The 19,334-nt window shown below is 48.0% G+C and overlaps 1 protein-coding gene across 2 annotated transcripts in view; it reads left to right on the top strand.

Moving 5' to 3' along the window:
- The first annotated feature begins 1,113 nt into the window (after positions 1 to 1,113).
- Positions 1,114 to 19,334, top strand: part of SH2D4B (SH2 domain containing 4B) — a 75,946-nt gene continuing 57,725 nt past the window's right edge. Inside the window, exon 1 of one of the 2 annotated variants that reach the window (XM_081246813.1) lies at positions 1,114 to 3,265. In XM_081246813.1, the coding sequence (XP_081102939.1) occupies positions 3,082 to 3,265 (184 nt within the window). In that variant the 5' untranslated portion in view covers positions 1,114 to 3,081. The remainder of the gene's footprint in view (positions 3,266 to 19,334) is intronic. The other variant, XM_081246812.1, reaches the window with a different exon arrangement.

Here is a 19,334-nt window from a genome sequence, read left to right as displayed (position 1 = left end):
CTGGCAACATGAACGGTTTATCCCTGCCAACGTTCTAGCCTCCCAGGCTACGGAGGTCTGGCTTTGTCTGCATGTCCCTCTCTGGGGGTGGGTGCCAGTGTGGACGAGGCTGTGCACATCCTGCCCCACGAGTACTGAACTCCAGAGGCCAATTTTCTTGGGTCACATTTTAGAACTTCTGAAATACATTTATTTCAGCCACATGAATTATGTATCTTAGTCACTGCATAAAGCAATACAGAATTGTCTAAAGTGGGCTTCCTCCCCCTTCCAAGATGAAAGAAACCACGTGTGTGTTCTTCCATATTTCTTCCTCTGCCCATACAAAAATAATCAAACATAGAATTTAAAAAATGGATTACACCGTGCACAATATTCTGCGTGTCGCCTTTTCATTTTTCTGCCCTGGACATTTTCCCCGGCCAAAGCAGATAGACGGACTTCATTCTCTGTGACAAATGTTAGTGTTCGCCCCAGGCGCCCTCCCCGCCCCACCCCACTGAGGGACATTCAGGTGGTTTCCAGTCACTTTCATAAAAACATTGCGTGCGTGTACCCCGCCCCCAGAGGGAACTGCGTTAGCATACAAAGTTAAACACATCACATCGGCCAATAAAAAATGAAAACAAAATAAAACCGGTTGGAAGGCGGCAGAAAAGCGTGTGTGCATACCCCGGGGCCCCTCATCTCGTTCGTTTCCAGTCGCCGGAAGCTGCCTGGGCCGGAACCGCCGCGGGCTCCTTTGGTCTGCGCGGCTCCGGGGCCGGGGTCCGGGCCCTGGACGGCCATCGTGTACCCGGCCGCACCGCGGGTCCTCCCGCACCCAGATCCCAGCGCATCCCGGCGGGCGTAGCCGCCCTAGTGCTGCTCCCGGCGCCCGGCTCGCCCACGTGCTGCCGCTCCCGCTCGGATCGGCCGCCAGGGGGTGCCACAGGCCGGGCTGAGCGGCCTCCTCCGCCTGGGGAGGGCGACGGGCGGGCGGACACCAGCCCAGAGGTGGCGCCAATCAGGGCCAGGCAGCTCCCACCCGCACCGGCCCGAGAGCGTCTTTCCGGAAACCGGGTCCAGCCCGCGCCCCGGCTGCGCTGCGCGCTCGGCTTCCGGCCCCACTGACCTGGGATTGCCAGGGAGCGTTCCGCCGGCTGCGGCACAAAACGGGCAGCTAGCGGGGCCCTTCCCATCCGGCCGCCACCCACCGTCTCTCAACGGTGTCACCACCGCAAGGATGACACCATCACCGCTCAGCCGGAGGACTGGACCCCACACCCACAGCAGTCATCCCATCCCCTCGGCCCCGTACTATGCTGTCTCTCCCCTCTTCTTGTAGGCATCTGGTGGACCCAGAAAGTAAGAAGCTGCCAGCGGGAGGCTAGACTCCCTTCGTGCCCTTCGTGCCCTTCCTCCCCTTGTTTCCTCTCTGGATGCAGGGCTCCCACTCAGCCACAGTTAGGACAAGGGAGATTAGAGCTGTGCCGGAGGCTGGGATAGCCTCAGTCTAAGAAACTGAGCGAGCCGGGACGCCGAGCCCTGAAAGGTCTTCGGTGGGGAGGAGAGAGAAGAGGGCGGGTGGGGTCCAGGGCCACAGCGCTGCATGGCAAGAGCCTCTGCGTGGAGTCTCCAAGGTCTGGGTCACACGGGGACAAGCCAGCCAGACCTGGGGGAGGAGCAGCCTGGCCCTCCGTACTTCTTGTGACCCCGTGGGATTAAAGCTCATCTGAACCCACTTAATCCTTACTGTTGTGGGTCAACCTTGCAGGAGAAGACCGCCCACTCACACCTGGGTTCCATCACTTTTGGGTGCCTGATCCACCTTTAGTCCTTATGGGGAGGGAAGGGGACATGAAGGTCACCAGCCCAACTAGGCCACAGTGCTACAAACCATCAAAAGATTCACAGTATCCAGTGGTTGTCATATTTGAAAGTTGGATGGAGTCCCAGGGTGGGTAGCCATCAGCAAGTTGCTTACCTTCTCTGAACCCCAGTTTGAATACAGGGGCAGCTGAGAGTAGCTCTGAGCAGCTGTTAGGGTGAACTTTGGGTCTCAGCATGAGCAGCACCTACCCATCCTCACGGCCAAAGACAGGTGGGTTCCCTCCAAGCAGAAAGCAACATCCTGCTCTGTCCAGGGTGCTTCACATTCAGGGCATGGAGAGGACAGAGAAGACACACTTGCATTCTTTGTTTGTGATCATCTCCAGGTACTTGCAACAACAACAAAAAGATAAGCAACAACAAAAGTTGACCCCAAATTGAGGGTTAATCTGTCAGCACATGCATAGCCTTAGAACCTCATTATAGGGAAAAGGCAGAGGATGTCTGCCTCCTTCATGTCCTTGAATTCCATGATCAAGCCCCTCAGGTGTCCCTACTGATTCTATTTTGCTTTCTTCCTTGGCTGCAACACAGAAAGAAGGAAAGCTCTTTTCTCCTCCAAGGCCGAGTGTTAGAAGCATTACCTCAGTAGCCCAACGTCCTGGAAAAGAGGAAGATTGGCAGTGATGGAGCAGGTAGAGCGAGAGGCCGGGCAGCCTAGAAGCTCCTGGCTGGCTCCTCTGGCCTGTTTGACGTTGGCTCAAAAGACATGGAATTAATAGGCAAAGCTGCCTCCTCCTCCTCCTCTTACCTGCGGAGGAGAGATCGGTTCCCGGTTGGCTGGGGCAGTGTCATTGATATAGCTGGTGTCATCGTTACCTTCCACGAACAGATCACTCGACACCTGCCCGGGCCGGGCCTAAGTTTTGCCCGCAGAGCTGGAGGCTTTCACTCTCCCATTGTCCCAGAGGCCAGGGGAGGTCAAGACACAGGCTTTGCTGGGATGTGGCTCTTGGTGACCTAGTAGAAGGACTGGACAGCTCCTGGTGCTGGATCCCCCTTGCAGGTCCTGGCTGCCTCTTTGCTTCCTGCTGCCTGATCCCTGTGGCTGTCCTGGGCAGAGGAGATGAATTCGTGGCTGGCCGGGAGCTGAGGCAGAGAGATGGTGCTGCACGGAGAAGGCGCTCTGGGAGTGACCCTGGCGTGAGGAGCTAGGGGCGAAGAGTGGCCTGGGGTGTCCCTCCTGGCGTGTGCATCCCAGGTGACACCATGCTGCAGCAGATCCTGCACGACATGTACATCGACCCCGAGCTCCTGGCCGAGCTCAGTGATGTGCAGAAGCACATCCTCTTCTACAAAATGCGAGAGGAGCAGCTGAGACGCTGGAGGGAGCGTGAGGCTTGGGAGGCCCTGGCCCAGGTCGAGGGCCTCAGGCCCCCCAAGGTCAAGCGAGGTATGTGGGTGGGAGTCACCAAGGGGCTGACCCCTGGCCTCCCGGGAGGTAGAAAAGTTGTCGATGTCAGGCTATGTTCTTCTTTAAAATGGGCACTGGTGTGATGAGGGCTGGGGGCTTGAAACCCTTGTTCTGTGAGCATCCCGTCCCATTAGCCTGGGCGTCTATCTTTTGACCAGGTCTGTAGGGCTCCAAGGCTGCTCAGGGAGCTGCCTGGGGGCCCTGATGGCATTGGCGCACGGGGACTTGCTTTGTCTTGTTGTGGATGGCCCAGGTTCTGGGAAGACACCACTGGGATCTCAGACTGTGCTCAGACCCTGTTGGTGACTGCCTGGTGGGTAGAGGCCATGTTCTTGAACCTCACCAGTGGTTCTGGACAGAGGGCCAGGGTGCAGCAAAGACACATCGCCCCTCCCTCACGTGCGTGTGTGGCATAGTGGTTCCGGCATAGTGGTTCCAGCACAGTGCCCGTGCCCCTCCTCCATGTCCTTGTGTGAGAGGATGCTTTGGGTTATGCTGGAGCCCCAGTGGGCCTCTGGAGAGAGGGTGTCAGGGAAGGTCCTGCGCTAAGAGTGACCAACCCCGATGGCAATAGCAACTGCAGACAAGAAGCAAGGGTTCAACCCACGTTTCAGGTGGTTATTCTGCAGTGACGTGCCTGTCAAGGCTGTCACTGGGGCGCCTGTGAGTGAAGGTGCACCTGAAGCAGGCAGGCTGCTGAGTTGTTGCAGGACTCAAGATCCTGCTGGGGAGGGCACTTTATGTGGATGCTTCACTTCACAGTTTGCAAAGCCCATTCATCTTCTCTCTCGTTCACTCCCCACAACAACCCTCCTCTTGGTCTCCATATTGTTGACCAGAGTGAAGTGCAGACTTGATGTGTTTGTAAGTTTTCAGTCCAGGACAAAGTCCTGTTTCTGGACTGGACATACAGGCCCCTTGGTGACCTGGCTCCCTCTCTCTACTCCAGGCTTACTGCTAGACAGCCCCTGCCGTGTGCCATAGGCCACACTGGCACCCATCTGGACATCTTGCTCTAGCCTCTGTCTTTACACATGTGAGTCTTCCCATTGGGAATGTTCTCCCGCCTTCATCCTCCTGACAAAGTCCCTCAGTTCTAGCCCCTGCCTCCTGGAGTCTCTTGGGGATGCTCCTGGCATAGGGAAGTACTTGCTCCTTGGCACATAGGACCCGTCTTTGCCCTAGCACTTGCCACACTGTCAGTGTCATTCATCGTCTGCTTGCCTGGCTCTCCCGGGGACTCAAAGCCACAGGAGTGAGCACATCCTCCATTCTGTCTTCCATCCTTGGGTCTAGCACAGAGCTGGCACAGAGTGTGGAATCCCCTTTTGGACAAAACACAGTAGGACCCCAAGGAGGGAGAGCTATGACTTGACTGCATGTGGCTGGTGCCAAGGGTGGGGCTGCACTGGCAGCTGCATCACTGAAAATCACAGGCTGCCTTTCCTGCCCCACCCGGCCTGAGCCCTGGGGCCTCATGTTGTCTGTCAGGTAGCTCTTCTGCGAGGAGGACAGACGCCTAAACCTTTAACTGCAAAAATGTTTTTATGGCGATTTGTCACACATTGACATCTACATTTTCGAGTATAAATTATACATTAAACTCATTCGGGTTTCTGGTGCAGAAGACTCTTTTCCAGATAATTAATTTTCTGATTTATAAAGCATGGATAAGAGGAGGAGTGTGTGTATTCCAGGTCAGGATCCCGCTCAGATCTCAGCTCTTTACTTCAGTCCTGGTGTGGAGCTGGGCAGATGGGGAAGCCCTGAGGGGCAGGCGCAGCCCCAGAGGCTGAAGAGCTTCTTACTGTGGGCCTGGGGTGCACAGTGCCTGCTTCCTGTCCTAGGATCACAATGAAGGGTTGCAACAACCCTCCACCTGGTCTGTGACTTTTAATATTTACCATGTGCCTGTCCTCACTGAATGCCCCCATAGCCCTGTGACCCCATCTCAGATGAGGAAGCCACTGCTCACAGAGGTGGCACAATCCATCCAAAGTCACCTAGCTGCTAAGAATGGAGACGGGATGTACACCCCGTGACTTTGACCTTGGTCCAGTGGCTGATGTTTTTCTACTCATTCACTTCTGAACTTGGGACTTCCATTCAATGGATGATCTGTTCATGTGTTCATTTGTTCATTCATTCATTTATTCATTCAATCCCTTAGCCAACATTACTAAGCACTGACCTTGGTGAACTGGACAGAGCTTTGGCCCTTGAGTCCATGGGTAGATAGATCAGATCCCAGGGAACATGCCAATGGGAGTGCCAGGAGGGTGGCCTGGGGCAAAGCAGCCGCACAGCAGCTCAGGACAGCGTGTGTGGGGACAGACTCCATGGGCTGGGTCTTTTCTCTTCCTTCCTTTCACAGGCACTTCCTTCCCAGCTTTTGCCTCCCTCCTTCCAATCTGTCCTGAAGGAAGCATCTGCTGTGTCCTATTGTGTGTGCCAGCCCCTTGGGATCCCTGAGCACAACTTACTCGGTTCCGGTCAGACTGGAATGACCTTGCACCTCCTCCTGTCCATCCATCTCCCCAGTCCTGCTTGTCCCCTGAGACCTCTCTCCCACCCTCTCTCTTCTGAGGACACTTCCCATCCCCTAGCGGGCCTGACCTTGCTGTCCTGAGGGCTCAACCAGGCAAGGTGCACCCTTTCCCTGAGAACTTCTGTGCTTCTCCTGCAGAGGGTAGGTATAAACACTGGTGATAGGGATTATTCCAGTTTACAGAACCTCAGGGGCTGTATTAGTCCTGGGACACACCTTTGGGGTCCACAGAAGTAAGCTGGGGTGAAAGATGACGGTCATGGCTGGGCACACGTCACTCCCCCGACCATGCAGGTGTGTCTTTTTGTTTTCACTTTATATTTTGCTGAGAAGCTTCTGGTGTTCTGCCCTGTCATGGAAGATACAGACCCTCAGCTTACATTGTTTTCCCATCTGCCGTCATGTTTGCTGTTTGTCACATTTCTGACAAAACTGAGGTCCAGCGGGAATTTGTGTTGTTTGCTGAGACTCTGGGAAGGCGGTTATCACATTACATTCTCGTTAGATTTAAGCCACGCCCATCCAGCATTACCATGACCTTCAACATCGTTTCCCCTTTTTGTGCCCTTTTGCCACTGCAGGAACCCACACCCCGTGTGAGGAGCTGCAGCCTTTACAACCCTTGGCCCCTTCTGGGCTGGCCCAGTTATCCCAGTTTTTGGGGGCTGGAGCTGGGTGTTGCCTGGGACACAGGACTCAGGACACATGTGTTCCTACTGCTGTTGTGACCCAGGAAGCTTCCCTGCCTGGTCTTGCTGGCTCCACTGTGATTGGCAGTCTCTGTCAGTGTTAAATTGGTTCCTCAGTGACCATCTTCTTATCCATCTGGATGTCATCTGCCTGGGAACAAGACCTCTTTCCCCACCCTCCTTCCTGCTTTCTTCTCTAACGTGGCTGACACTGGCCACGCCACAAACCGAACCTGCAGCCTCATGGAGGTGCCTTATTCTCACCCTCACAGCCAGCCCTGTGCCTGCCCCAGTCCAGCCTATGGAGGGCTCTAAGTCCAGCTGTCCAGCCCTCACTGCTTCCATTCCCCACAGCTGGGGTCAAGAGGCACCTCCCACCTGCTAGGCCCGCCTCTCTCTGCCCGCCCAGCCTGTGGCGCTCCCACAAGCAGCCCTGACCTGGGGCTGGAGGGAGACACCCGATCCAGCATCTTGTCTCAGCTCTCAGCCACTCCCACTGGGCATCTGCCCTGGACTGGGTGCCCAGGCGGGCCTGGTCCATGCTCTAATGAAAGCTGTGTGACACAGTCCTTCTCACTGGGCATCTGCCTTCTCTCTGTTTCCTGGGAACCATCCAGTAACCACGGCAACCTTGCCTGCTGGGCCCAGGCCCTCCTAGCCTCCGTGTGTTTCCTTTCCGGGCATGGGAAGCAATACTTGCCTGCAGACATTCCCGGTGCACCCACGTTCTCAGTGGTCCCCTGCCTCAGGCTCACGCCCTACGACTTTTCTCCCCAGAGCAGCCAAAGTGTACTTTTTTTTTGCGGTACGCGGGCCTCTCACTGTTGTGGCCTCTCTCGTTGCGGAGCACAGGCTCCGGACGCACAGGCCCAGCGGCCATGGCTCACAGGCCCAGCCGCTCTGCAGCATGTGGGATCTTCCCGGACCGGGGCACGAACCCGTGTCCCCTGCATCGGCAGGCGGACTCTCAACCACTGCGCCACCAGGGAAGCCCCAAAGTGTCCTTTTAACACAATGATTAGCTCAGGCATCTCCCTGCCTCCGTTGCTTCCACTGCACTCAAAGAAACACGAATGCTTTTCGGGGGCCTCTGCCTACTTTCCAACCCGATTTCCACCCTTTTGGGTCCCTCTGTGTGGAATGCTCTTTTCCCAAATCCTCATGAGGCTGGGTCCTCCCCCTCATTCATTTCTCAGTTAGATGTTGAGCTCTTCACTGACTACCCGCTCTCAAGGACCCCACCCCAGTCTCTCTCTCTTACAACATCTGGCCTGATTTCCTTCAAAGCACTTACCACATCTGAAAGTATCGTGTTTTTTTTGTTGTTGTTGTTTGTGGTAAGAAAACACAACATAAAATTTACCATTTTAACCATTTTAAAGTGTGCGATCCAGTGACATTTAGTACATTCAAAATGTTGTGCAACCACCACCTCTATCATTTCCATCCCCCCAAAAGGAAAGACTGTATCCTTTAAACGGTCACTCCGCATCCTCTCCTCCCCCAGCCCCTGGCAATCACTGATGTGCTTTCTGTCTCTCTTTGTTGTCGTCATCTTCCTCTTTTTTCTTGTATCTGTTTGCTTGTTTATGGTCTATCTCCTCCGTTAGTCTGCACGTGCCATGACACCATGACTGCGGCTGCTTTGCCTCCATCCCAGCGTCTGGAACAAGGCTGAAGGATATGGTTGGGGGGCAGCTGTAGGCAGGGAGCTGCTAAGACCGTTGCATGCATGGTGTGTCAGTGGGGCTTGATAGAAGAGACGGGTATCAAAGGATTTCCCTTTTGAGTAGAAGACTGTGAGCTGTGCAGTGTGACCCCTTTCCTAGACCTTGAAAATCTTCAGTAGAAGTCTAAAAATCCCAGTATACTTGTGTTTTGGGATATATTGTAGAAGCTGAACTACAATCTTTAATCTATAAGTAATGGCAATTCTGTCACCTTGTCATTCATACTTACAACTCATTTCTTTTTCATTTCTTGTTTTAGGATTTTGGCGTAGATTTTAGTTTGACCAATGCTACTTTTTTCCTTTGCATCCACTTAGTGTACATTTCCCTGTATCTTTTCTCCCCCGCCCCTGCCTTTTGATACCATTTTGTTTTAAGGGAATCTATTGAAACATGTATATTAAATAGCATATGTTAGTTTAGAACTTATTTTAAAGATATAGTTGAACCCATTTTCTTTATCTTTATCAGGAATGAAACATTATCTACTGAAGATGAGAAACTTAAGGATATTTTAATATCCATCTCCATGATTTTGTTGGCATAATCAAGAATTTTAAATTTTTTTGTTTACTTATCTTTCAAGACTTATTTTTTTATGCCAATGGTGGTTTCATAATCAAATCATAATAACAGTAATTACTTGGACACTAACTCCACTTTGTATTACTCGTACCCCACATTTTTCCCTCTGAGGGGAAAGTGAGAAACATTTCATTCCCCCTTTGCCCCCTGGTACGAATGCTTTGGCCAACCCAGCAGCACACCCCTTGCTGTTCAGATTCTCAGCATGTCACACAGAAATTATTAAACATCAAGGGAAATCCACATTTGAAGCCGTCTCCTGCACCGTCCCTGTTCTTGCTGTCATATGGTGGTAGGCATGCTGATTTTCTTCAACTCCCTTTGTGAATTTTTCTGTTAGTTCCAACAGTTTTCCAGTAGATCCACTTAGAGTGTGGTGACTGTGTAGGAACATTGGGGAATCAGGGGCATGGATGCCCTGGATTTCTGGACTGTAGCTCTTTGGAGCTATTGTTCATGGCCCCTTTCCTGGGCACAGTGGGACAGTGCTTCTAGGACAGTACCATGGGGGGAGGGGGCTGGGGAATCTAGCCCCCCTGGTTTCTTATGGTGCCGGATTCTCCACCAGTAGTGTCCCATCCCTTCTGTTAAGAAGATGTTTCTTGTCCATATGCAAATATTCAAAGAACAATTCTGTGGGGAGGGAGAATGGTCTTTTTCACAGAGTGTATGTGATGGGGAGAGAAAAAGAGGTGTCTGGCGGTGCAGGAGGGTGTCCAGGGTCCTGTGCAAGGTAGACAAGAGGTAAAAAGTCCCCTGTGGCACAATAATTGCTAAATTGGGGCTGAGTGTGGGTCCGAGGGACCAGTGAAGGCAACAGATGAGCAATGGGGGTGCTGCCCGCTTCCCAGCGAGAGCCCTGGAGTCAGGCAAGAGGAACGTCATGAGAAGTGTATCTGTGGTGACACCAGGCCATCCAGCTGACCCCAGAGAGGTGTCCTAGTGCCCGTCACCTGTAGATAGGCACTGCAGCTCTCAGGGTGTATGTGGGGGGCAGGCAGATCCTGCCTGCTCTTCCAGACTTCCACACCCGAAGGGATGCTACATTAGCTCATTTCCTGAGGGGCGCAAGGGTGGGAAATGACAGTGTCACAGATCACTTCTCCACCTTTTGGTTGGGTTGATGCTATTTTCAACATGTCTCTAGCTTGGTGGAATAGAACCAAGTCCCCTGGATTTTCATCTTTGGTCTACTGGGTTGACCTTGGAACATCACCTGTGCAGTGGGAATAATAACCCTTCCCCAGCAGTTGTTGGCAGGGTTCAAAAAGCTTCTTCAACAAGTGGGAAAGCTCCTGCCACCATGCGGGGCACATAAGAGCCAAGCCATGTCCACCTCCTTCCTTTCCTTACAGGCTCCGTCTGCCTCTGGTGGCAGATGCCCTTGGAATTTGTTCAGCCTCTTCCTGAATGTTCCCATGGGACCCAGGCTATGGGCTCAGCTCCACCACTTCTAACCTCAGTTTTTCTGGAGTCTCAGGGATGAGGGTGGGGATGGGACTTTTCCTGTGTCATTATTCCTTGTGTGGTTACTTCTTAGGGTAAATTGCAAGAAATTCAGTTATTCTAGTAAAAGGAGACTCTTGGTTCTTGGATGCTGATAAGCTTTCCTACAGGTGAAGCAAAGATGTGGCATTATGGGGGATGGGAGGACTAGTCCGTGGGGAATTGCATAGTGTATGGCCTGGGACCACCTTGGTTGTGACTGTGCAGCTGGGTGTGGGACCCCTTAGGACGTGGAGAGAGGGGCTAGGGGCCAGACCACTACCCCCGCCTGGACTCTGAGACCCAGTGTGGGCCTTGCATGCAGTTGATGCTCTGCCCAGGCGTGTGGAATTGACCTTGAGGGGGAGAGCCCACTTTCTGCCTCCTCAGCCCCGTTCGGCCTCCATATGGTGGACAGAAAGGTGGGGCAGCAGTGCTGGTGAGCGAGGTCCTCCGTGGTAGAGTCTCAGCATCGCTGAGGGGCGTCACTCTGCTTCCCTGCAGCTCAGTTCCTTCGTCCGTGAAGAGGGAAGGGCTTTCTGGGTGGCTGTAAGACTGAAGGAGCCACTGTGCAAAGTTCCCACGCTGGCCCTGGCTGGGGGCCTCTGCAGCCCACCAGCTCACTCCCTTTCCTCCCTGCCTTCCCCCAGCCGGCGCTGTGGTTCTGGCCGAGGCAGCTCTGCCAGCATCCACGGCTCCCTGTCTCCAGTGCCAGCATTTGCAGAAGCTGCAAAGTCCCAGACTCACCAGGCGGGCAGTGGGAGGAGCCAGGCAGAAGCTGCCACGAGAGCATGTGGTGCTCTCCGTGCCCAGCAGGTGTGGGTGTCCCCAGGGGTGAGAGTGCAGTTTTCTTGGCTGTGGAGGGAGATCAGCCTTATGTGGAGCCCTTAACCGTCAGCTCTGAGCATCTTGTATCTAGAAGGAGAGAACTGAAGGTGTGGCCTTGTCCAGCTGAAGGCCTTTGGTAGGGGAGCCTGGAGGGGTTCCCAGAGAGTAGGCTCAGGTTCTGGAAGCTAAGGGGGAAGGGCCAGGGCTGCAGGAAGAATGAAGCCTCAGAGTAGCTGCATTCTTTGGAATGAAGGAGAACTCACCCAGATGGAACGCCTTGCCTCCTGTGTGTCTGACCTGTCCTGGGCCTGTTGAGTGCCTGTTTATTCCACCCCCTTAGGGACCTGAGGTTGGGTCCTTTGTATTTCATGAAATCTAAGATGCCATAGCTTGAAAGACACACTATTTTTATATATTACTAAGAAAGCTGTAAATTAAACCATGATACACCATTGTTTGTAAGATACATCCTCATTTCAGAAATGTTAAGGTGTGTGTCTTCAAATTAATGAAATATGTTATTATCTCCGTCTGAGTCGAGGTGGAGTTGGAATCGGGTCCAGGCCTGCTGGGGCTCCAGTGCCCCCCACATCAAAGACCAGTGCAGAAAAAGCAAAAACAAAATCATAGAAGTAATCAAAGAAAATATGAGAGAATAGTGGGGAGAGTGAAGGTGTTCTTAAAATAAGATACAGCAAGAAAAATAAAAGGAAAAATAAAGATAAATATGACTAGATTTTTAAAATCTTCTTGATAAAAGACGCCAAACGGAGTTTAAAAAGAGAACAAAGCAGGAGGTAAATGAGAGAAAAATATCTGCAACATTTATAACAGGCAAAGGACTTGTATCCAGAGAATAAAGAAACTTCCTAAGTCAGTTAGCAGAAGACAAACAGTAGAAAAATGGGGTAGATATGAACAAGCCATTCACAGGAGTGCAACTTCGAGTCACAATGACCATGTGGAAAGGTGTTCATCCTCACTAGCGAACTATCAGTACATCACTGCAAATTAAAACAATAATACTAGCAAAAGTTAAAGAAGTTTGCTAGTAGTAATGTTGATGTGGATCCAGAGAAAGAGATACTCTCTCGCCTGCATGGCTGTGGAGGGACAGACTTTCTGCAGGTTCCTGAGGAGCTTGGGCCCACGGGGATGGGTTTCTCCTGTCCCTGCAACTTTCTCCCGGCTGCTGCCAAAAGCCCATGGGCTGTGTATTATTATTATTTTAAAAAAATTTTTATTGGAGTGTGGATGGTTTACAATGTTGTGTTAGTTTCAGGTGTGCAGCAAAGTGAATCAGTTATACTTATATCCACTCTTTTTTAGATTCTTTTCCCATATAGGTCATCAGAGTATTGAGTAGAGTTCCTTGTGCTATACAGTAGGCCCTTATTAGTTATCTGTTTTTTTTGTTTTGTTTCGCTTTGTTTTGTTTTTGCGGTACGCGGGCTTCTCACTGTTGCGGCCTCTCCCGTTGCGGAGCACAGGCTCCGTACGCGCAGGCTCAGCGGCCGTGGCTCACGGGCCCAGCCGCTCCGCGGCACGTGGGATCCTCCCGGACCGGGGCACGAACCCGTGTCCCCTGCATCGGCAGGCGGACTCTCAACCACTGCGCCACCAGGGAAGCCTAGTTATCTATTTTATATATATAGTAGTGTGTATATGTCAGTCCCAATCTCCCAATTTATTCCTCTCCCCCTTTCACCCCTGGTAACCATACGTTTGTTTTCTAAAGCCCATGGGCTCTTTAAACAGAGTTTTGCTCAGCTCTGGCTGGAGGGAAGCCCTTCTCCTGACTGTTGCAAGGCCCCAGCTGGGGATGCTGGGCTGAGCTGCCCGGTGTAATTTCCTCCCCTTGCTTCAGGGGTGATCATGCCTGCCACCTCCCTCCTTCCCTAACTGTCCACCTCACTGCTTCCCTTTGCACCTGGAGGTCAGCAGGGGCAGTTTCTGAGAAAGGCCACCAGCTGGTTATCTCCTGACTCCCTGTAACCTGACACCAGGTCTCAGCCCCACCCCCGGGCTGAAGCAGCAGGTTGCAGGTGGCTGCCTGCCCCTCTGTTACCTCTCCCAGTGGCTAGAAGCAACGCTGCTTTCCAGGTTTTTCAAACGTAAAAACTAGCAAAGCTTCCTAGGATTCTTGCATTTGGAACCAGATTTTGCATTCAACTTTGGGGTTTAAATGCTTTGGGTACATTTCCACACCTGTTTCCCTCATGTCCTTTCAAAATGACAGGGCCTCAGGGAGCATTTATTTTTATCCTATCATCTCACAGATGTGCTTATTATCTGGCCACCACGGTTGGGTTCTCAATACGCACCATAAATGATTTCAAACATTTGAAATTTAATGGCTGAGAATGTAGTCAACCTTGTTTCTGTGTGCACTTGATAAAGAAAGTATTCTGCTGTAGTGTGGAGTGTGCTATAGACGTCAGTTAGGTTAAGTTGGTCAATATGTTGTTTAGACCTCTATACCCTAACTGATTTTTTTCCCTATAAGTTACCTTATCATATAAATTACCAGGAGAGTTTTTGTTGTCACAAACAGCTTTATTGAGATATAATTCATATACCATACAAGTCACCCATTTAAAGTGTACACAAGTCACCCATTTAATGTGTACAACTAAATGGTTTTTAATATATTCACAGAGATGTGCAGCCATCACCACAGGCAATTTTGGAATATTTTCATCACCTCAAGAAAACCCATACACTTTAACTAGTACCTGCCAGACCCCTTTCTCCCTGCTCCAGCCCTTAGCAACCACTAATCTACTTTTTTTTTTTCTGCACTGGGTCTTCATTGCTTCGAGTGGGCTTTCTCTAGTTGCGTCAAGTGGGGGCTACTCTTTGTTGCGATGAGCGAGCTTCTCATTATGGTGGCTTCTCTTGTTGCGGAGCACGGGCTGTAGGCGTGCGGGCTTCAGTAGTTGTGGCATGCAGGCTTAGTTGCTCCGTATGGGATCTTCCTGGACCAGGGATCGAACCCATGTCCCCTGCATTGGCAGGTGGATTCTTAACCACTGCGCCACCAGGGAAGTCCACTGCTAATCTACTTTATGTCTCTATGGATTTTCCTATTCTGGACTTTCATATGAGTGGAATAATATAATATTGGACTTTTGTGACTGGCTTCTTGCACTTAGCATAATGTTTTCAAGGTCCTTGCACTAAGCATAATGTTTTCAATGTCCATCCACAATGTAGCATGTATCAGTATCATTCTTTTTTTATGGCTGAATAATATTCCATTATATGGATGTACCACATTTTGTCCATTTATCACTTTTTTTTTTTTTGCGGTACGCGGGCCTCTCACTGTTGTGGCCTCTCCCGTTGCGGAGCACAGGCTCCGGATGCGCTGGCTCAGCGGCCATGGCTCATGGGCCCAGCCGCTCCGCGGCATGTGGGATCTTTCCGGACCGGGGCACGAACCCGTGTCCCCTGCATCGGCAGGCAGACTCTCAACCACTGCACCACCAGGGAAGCCCCTGGGTTTTAATTTTATTTTGCTTAAAAATCTTTAAACTTTTTATTTTGAAGTAACTTTTTTTTTAGGCCACGCCCTGTGGCATGTGAGATCTTAGTTCCTCGACCAGGGTTTGAACCCACGTCTCCTTCAGTGGAAGTGCAGAGTTGTAACCATTGGACCGCCAGGGAAGTCCCAAGTTGCTATTATTTTAAGTAAATATATATTAAAAATTTTCTCAGTTTTAATTTTGAATATGGTAAATATTGATAGATATAACCCACATAAACAAAAATTCTTTGAGATACTCAATATTTTTAAAGAATATAAAGGGGTCTTGAGAGCAAATTTTTTGATAACAGATGCTTCAAAGGATACATTGTATGCAATGAGTTAGCTTTTCTACAATGCATCTAGACTAGTACTACCTATATACCATTCCTGGGAGAACTGAGAAAAAAAATGACAATTCAAATTACATTTTATAGGGCTTATTTCTCTCAAAGGACCCTAGTAGAGAAAGATTGTTCTAGACATTAATAAGTTAATACATGTAAAATATGTTGAACCATGATTAGCAGATAAGCCTTCTGTAGATGTTAGCTGTTACTATTGCTTTTATTAATTGGTGCAATTGCTTGACAGTTATGTGTATTCAAGTATCTTCTCTCAGTTGGTGACTTGATTTTTAATTGTCTTTATGGTATTTTTTGTGTGTAGAAATTTTAAGCTTTAATCTGTATTCAAATATATCAACGTTGTCTCTCATAGTTTATTCTTTTTATGTCTCATAGAAGAAATTCTTCCCTTCCCCAAAGTAATAATGATATGCATTTATATTTTCCTCTAAAAGTTTCCAAGCGTCCAAATGTTCCTTTTCACAGACTTATAAAACCACCTTTGTCAAGGTCATTGGTGACTTCCATGTTGTTGAATCCAATGGTCAGTTCTCAAGTCTTCATCCCAATGACCCATCAGTAGCCTTTGACACAGTTGACCTCCCTTTAATTCCTGAAATTCTTTCTCCACTTGGCTTCTGGGATACTGCTCTCTTTTGGTTGTTCTCCTGCCTCACAGGCTTCTTTGTCCTCATCTCCTTGGGGGTCCTCCTCCTATCTAGGTGTTGGAATGTGCTGGGCTTCAGTCCTTCAACCTCTCCTGTTTTCTGTCTACACATACTCTCTACCTACTCTCCTCCAGTTTTGTGGCTTTAAATATCTATACACTGATGCCTCCAAAAAGTTATATTTTAGCTCCAGCCTCTCCTCTGAACTCTGTATTCAACTGCCTATTGGATGTCTAATAGACGTCTCAAACTTAATTTGGCCCAAACAGAAATGTTGATTTATCCAAGCAGTTTCTTTCATGTTACTCTTTTCAGTAATATGACCATCCATTCCATTGCTTAAGCTGAAAAGCTAGAGTTTTCTTGCTCTTTTTCTTTCACAACTCATATCCAAAATTTAAGCAAATATTGCTTTTTCCTTCAGAATATATCCTAAATCTTAACCACTTTATACCTCCTCCACCAGGACCATCTTAGTCCAAGAAATGATTGTCTGTCCCCTGGACTATTACAAATGCTCACTGGCCTACAGATTTTCTTGTCCCCTGTTTCCCACACTGAATGAATTAAAGCTGCTGCTTCTCCAACTGCATTTCCAGTTTCCCTTCTTGCTCCCTCTGCTGCAGCCACAGTGGTCTCCTTGCTGTTTCATGAACTTGCCAACCACATTACCAGCATCTGACCTCAATCCTACTCAGGTCCCAGTCTCACCTGGAGAACTCTGATTCCCCTCTACCCTGTAGGAGTCTCATTCCTGGTGACCACTATTTGTTTCAAGACCCACATGGGAGCATCCACCCTGCTCACTGTTTCACACTTCTGTTTGGAATAGAGTCAATGGAGGCATCTATATTGTGTTTGGAGAAGAGAATTTTATCTTCACGGGGACATCAAAAAGAAAAGCCTTTAAGCTTATAAGTTTTCTTTTGAGCTTACTGTTATCTGTGCCCATCTTTTTTTGCTACAATTTTCCCCCTAGATAATGTATAGTTTCAGTTTTGATTTCCCCTAAGATCCATGGGTTCTCTAGGAGATACTTTCTTGATGGCTATTTTACCCCATTGATTTCTAAGTTTTGTATTATTGTTTGAGGATGCGGTCTATAAAATTTTCTCATAATTTCAAGATCAGAAGAAGAAAAGTATATTGTCAATGTTTAAGGAGTAAAGTTCTGTAGTTGTTAAGTAAAATTTGTTGACTATATTATTCAAATCCTCTATATTATTAATTTTTAAAATCTATTTGGTCTACCAGCTGCTTAAATAGATATAGCGAAACTCTCTACCATGAGTATATATACATTTTGAAATTCTCATTGTGTTGTTAGGAGTTTTTGTTTTATGCAGTTGTCTGCTATGTTGTTTGTTGTATAAAGTTTTATGACTGTTATATCTTCTTTGTGGGTTGCATCTTTTATAATTACATAATATTCTTTTTTGTCTTGTCTAACACATTTGTCCTTGAATTTACTTTGTCTGACATTGCCACTTCTGCTTTCTTTTTGCTTGCCTTTGTATGGTCTATTGTTAACTAGCTCTTTATTTTTTAACTTTTTCTTTTTTACATGTGTGTTTTATTTAAATAGTACAGAATTGGATTTTACTTTTTTTTCCCCATCAGGAGAAGGAAGGATTTATTATTATTATTATTATTGTTTTTCCATGATGGGGAAAACTTGGGAATACTTTATCTAACCTAAATTCAAAAATATAACTGGCAGCATTTTCTAAGGACAGCTCTCATGTGAAACACCCTTATGCCCAGAATTATAGGGTTAGAATGTTCACCAGTAGGAATTTAATTTAGTGACCATTCCAGTGGAATTTTAATTTAGTAAAAGAAGAGAAAATTGACACTGAAGCTATAATGAAATATGCCTTGTTAGAAGTAGGGTCAAAAAGTGATGACTTAATTAATGACATTAAATAGTGGGTTTTTACTTTCTTTCCTTTTTTTTTCCGAATTTTATTTTATTTTATTTTTTTTATACAGAAGGTTCTTATCAGTTATTTATTTTATACTTATTAGTGTATATATGTCAATCCCAATCTCCCAATTCATCCCACCACCCCCAAGGAAGGATTTATTATTACTTGCAGCCAGTAAGGAGAACACCTAGGGTCTTTCCCAAAGCAGTGTTTGTCTTTTACTTTTTATTTACATCTGACAGTCTCAGATCTTTAATAGGGAAATTAATTCTGTTCCCATTTTTGTGTTAATGAATATCCTTAGGGTTTAGGGATTCTGTGTTATTTTTCATTTGTTATCTGTATCAGTTAGGGATGTGCTTGGCCGTAAGTAGCAGAATGCACGATTAAAAGTTGCCTAATTAAATAAATCTTTCATATTTATTTATATTACCACATTTCATTTAATAATTACAGAACTTTATTCCTTCGAGTTCCTTATTTTTCTCAAATGATAAGAATTCTGGAGGTGTACTGCAATGGATAGATTAGTTTAGCTGCTCAGCAAGATCATCAAGGCCCCATCTCCTTCAGTCCTTCTGCTTACTCATCCTTAGCATGTGGCTTTCTTCCTTATGGCTGCAAAAGTCCTCCAGCAGCTCCTGGCATCACTTCTTCATTCCAGGTAGGAAGAAGGAGGTGAGGTAAACGAGTAAAGAGTGAAGGGGCTTCTCCTAAGAAATCTTCACCTTTTTTTTTTATAATGATTTTTATTGTGGTAAAAGTTGCATAATATAAAACATACTATTTTAACCATATTTAACTGTACAGTTCGGTGGCACTAAGTACATTCACATTGTTATGCAACTCTCACCATCATCCATCTCCTGAATTTTTCACCTTCCTAAACTGAAACTCTGTCCCCTTTAAACACTAACTCCCCACTCCTCCTACCCCCCCCCTCCCCCGGCCCCTGGCATCTACCAATGTACTTTCTGACTCTACAAATTTGACTATTCTAGGTACCTTGTATGAGTGGAATCAAACCGTATTTGTCTGCAACCTTAAGAAGTCTTCACCTTTTGTTTCGAGAATGAGTTCCCATCATTGGGACTTCTGCCTGCATCTCCTTTGTCAAGAACGGGGATGTCTGGTCACTCCTAGATCGATTACTTGCCAAGGAGAATAAATTTACATGATGGGTTTAGACTAATTTTATTTGTCCTTTGAGGCTGGGGTAGAAACCTGCCTCTCCTGAAACCAAGGGATCTCTGTTACTCCCCAAAACAAACTGGGGTTTTTAGTAAGGCAGGAAGGTGGCTGGAATGGGTGATGAGGAGGTAACTGACAGTGCCTGCTATAATAACTACACATTTTCTGTTGTTTTCTCTTTTCCCTTTAAGTATTTTTACAGGATTGGTAAGCCTCTTATTTACTTTTGCCCACTATTAATTTGGAAGTTCTACAATTCTAGTAGTGGTTGCTTCCCTGATTCTATCAGTCAAAATTAAACTTATATTCCTCTATTACTATATTGCTTTAACATACTAAAAATATACCGATGCTGGGGGAATTAATGCTGCCTTCTGCAATAGGTAAATGCGGGAATTTCAGTGGGTTAACATAATGAAGGTTTATTTCTGATTAAGTCACAGTTTGATGTGGATTAGGTAGCTGTCTGCCTGGCTTGCTTTCGAACACTGACTCATGGATCAGGCTGCTTTTTTCTCCA

This window comes from Mesoplodon bidens, assembly GCF_964165515.1.
Source record: "Mesoplodon bidens genome assembly, chromosome: 1".
Lineage (NCBI taxonomy): Eukaryota > Metazoa > Chordata > Mammalia > Artiodactyla > Ziphiidae > Mesoplodon > Mesoplodon bidens.
The sequence above is the reverse complement of the archived record's forward strand: the minus strand, read 5'-3'. Positions and strand labels throughout refer to the sequence as shown.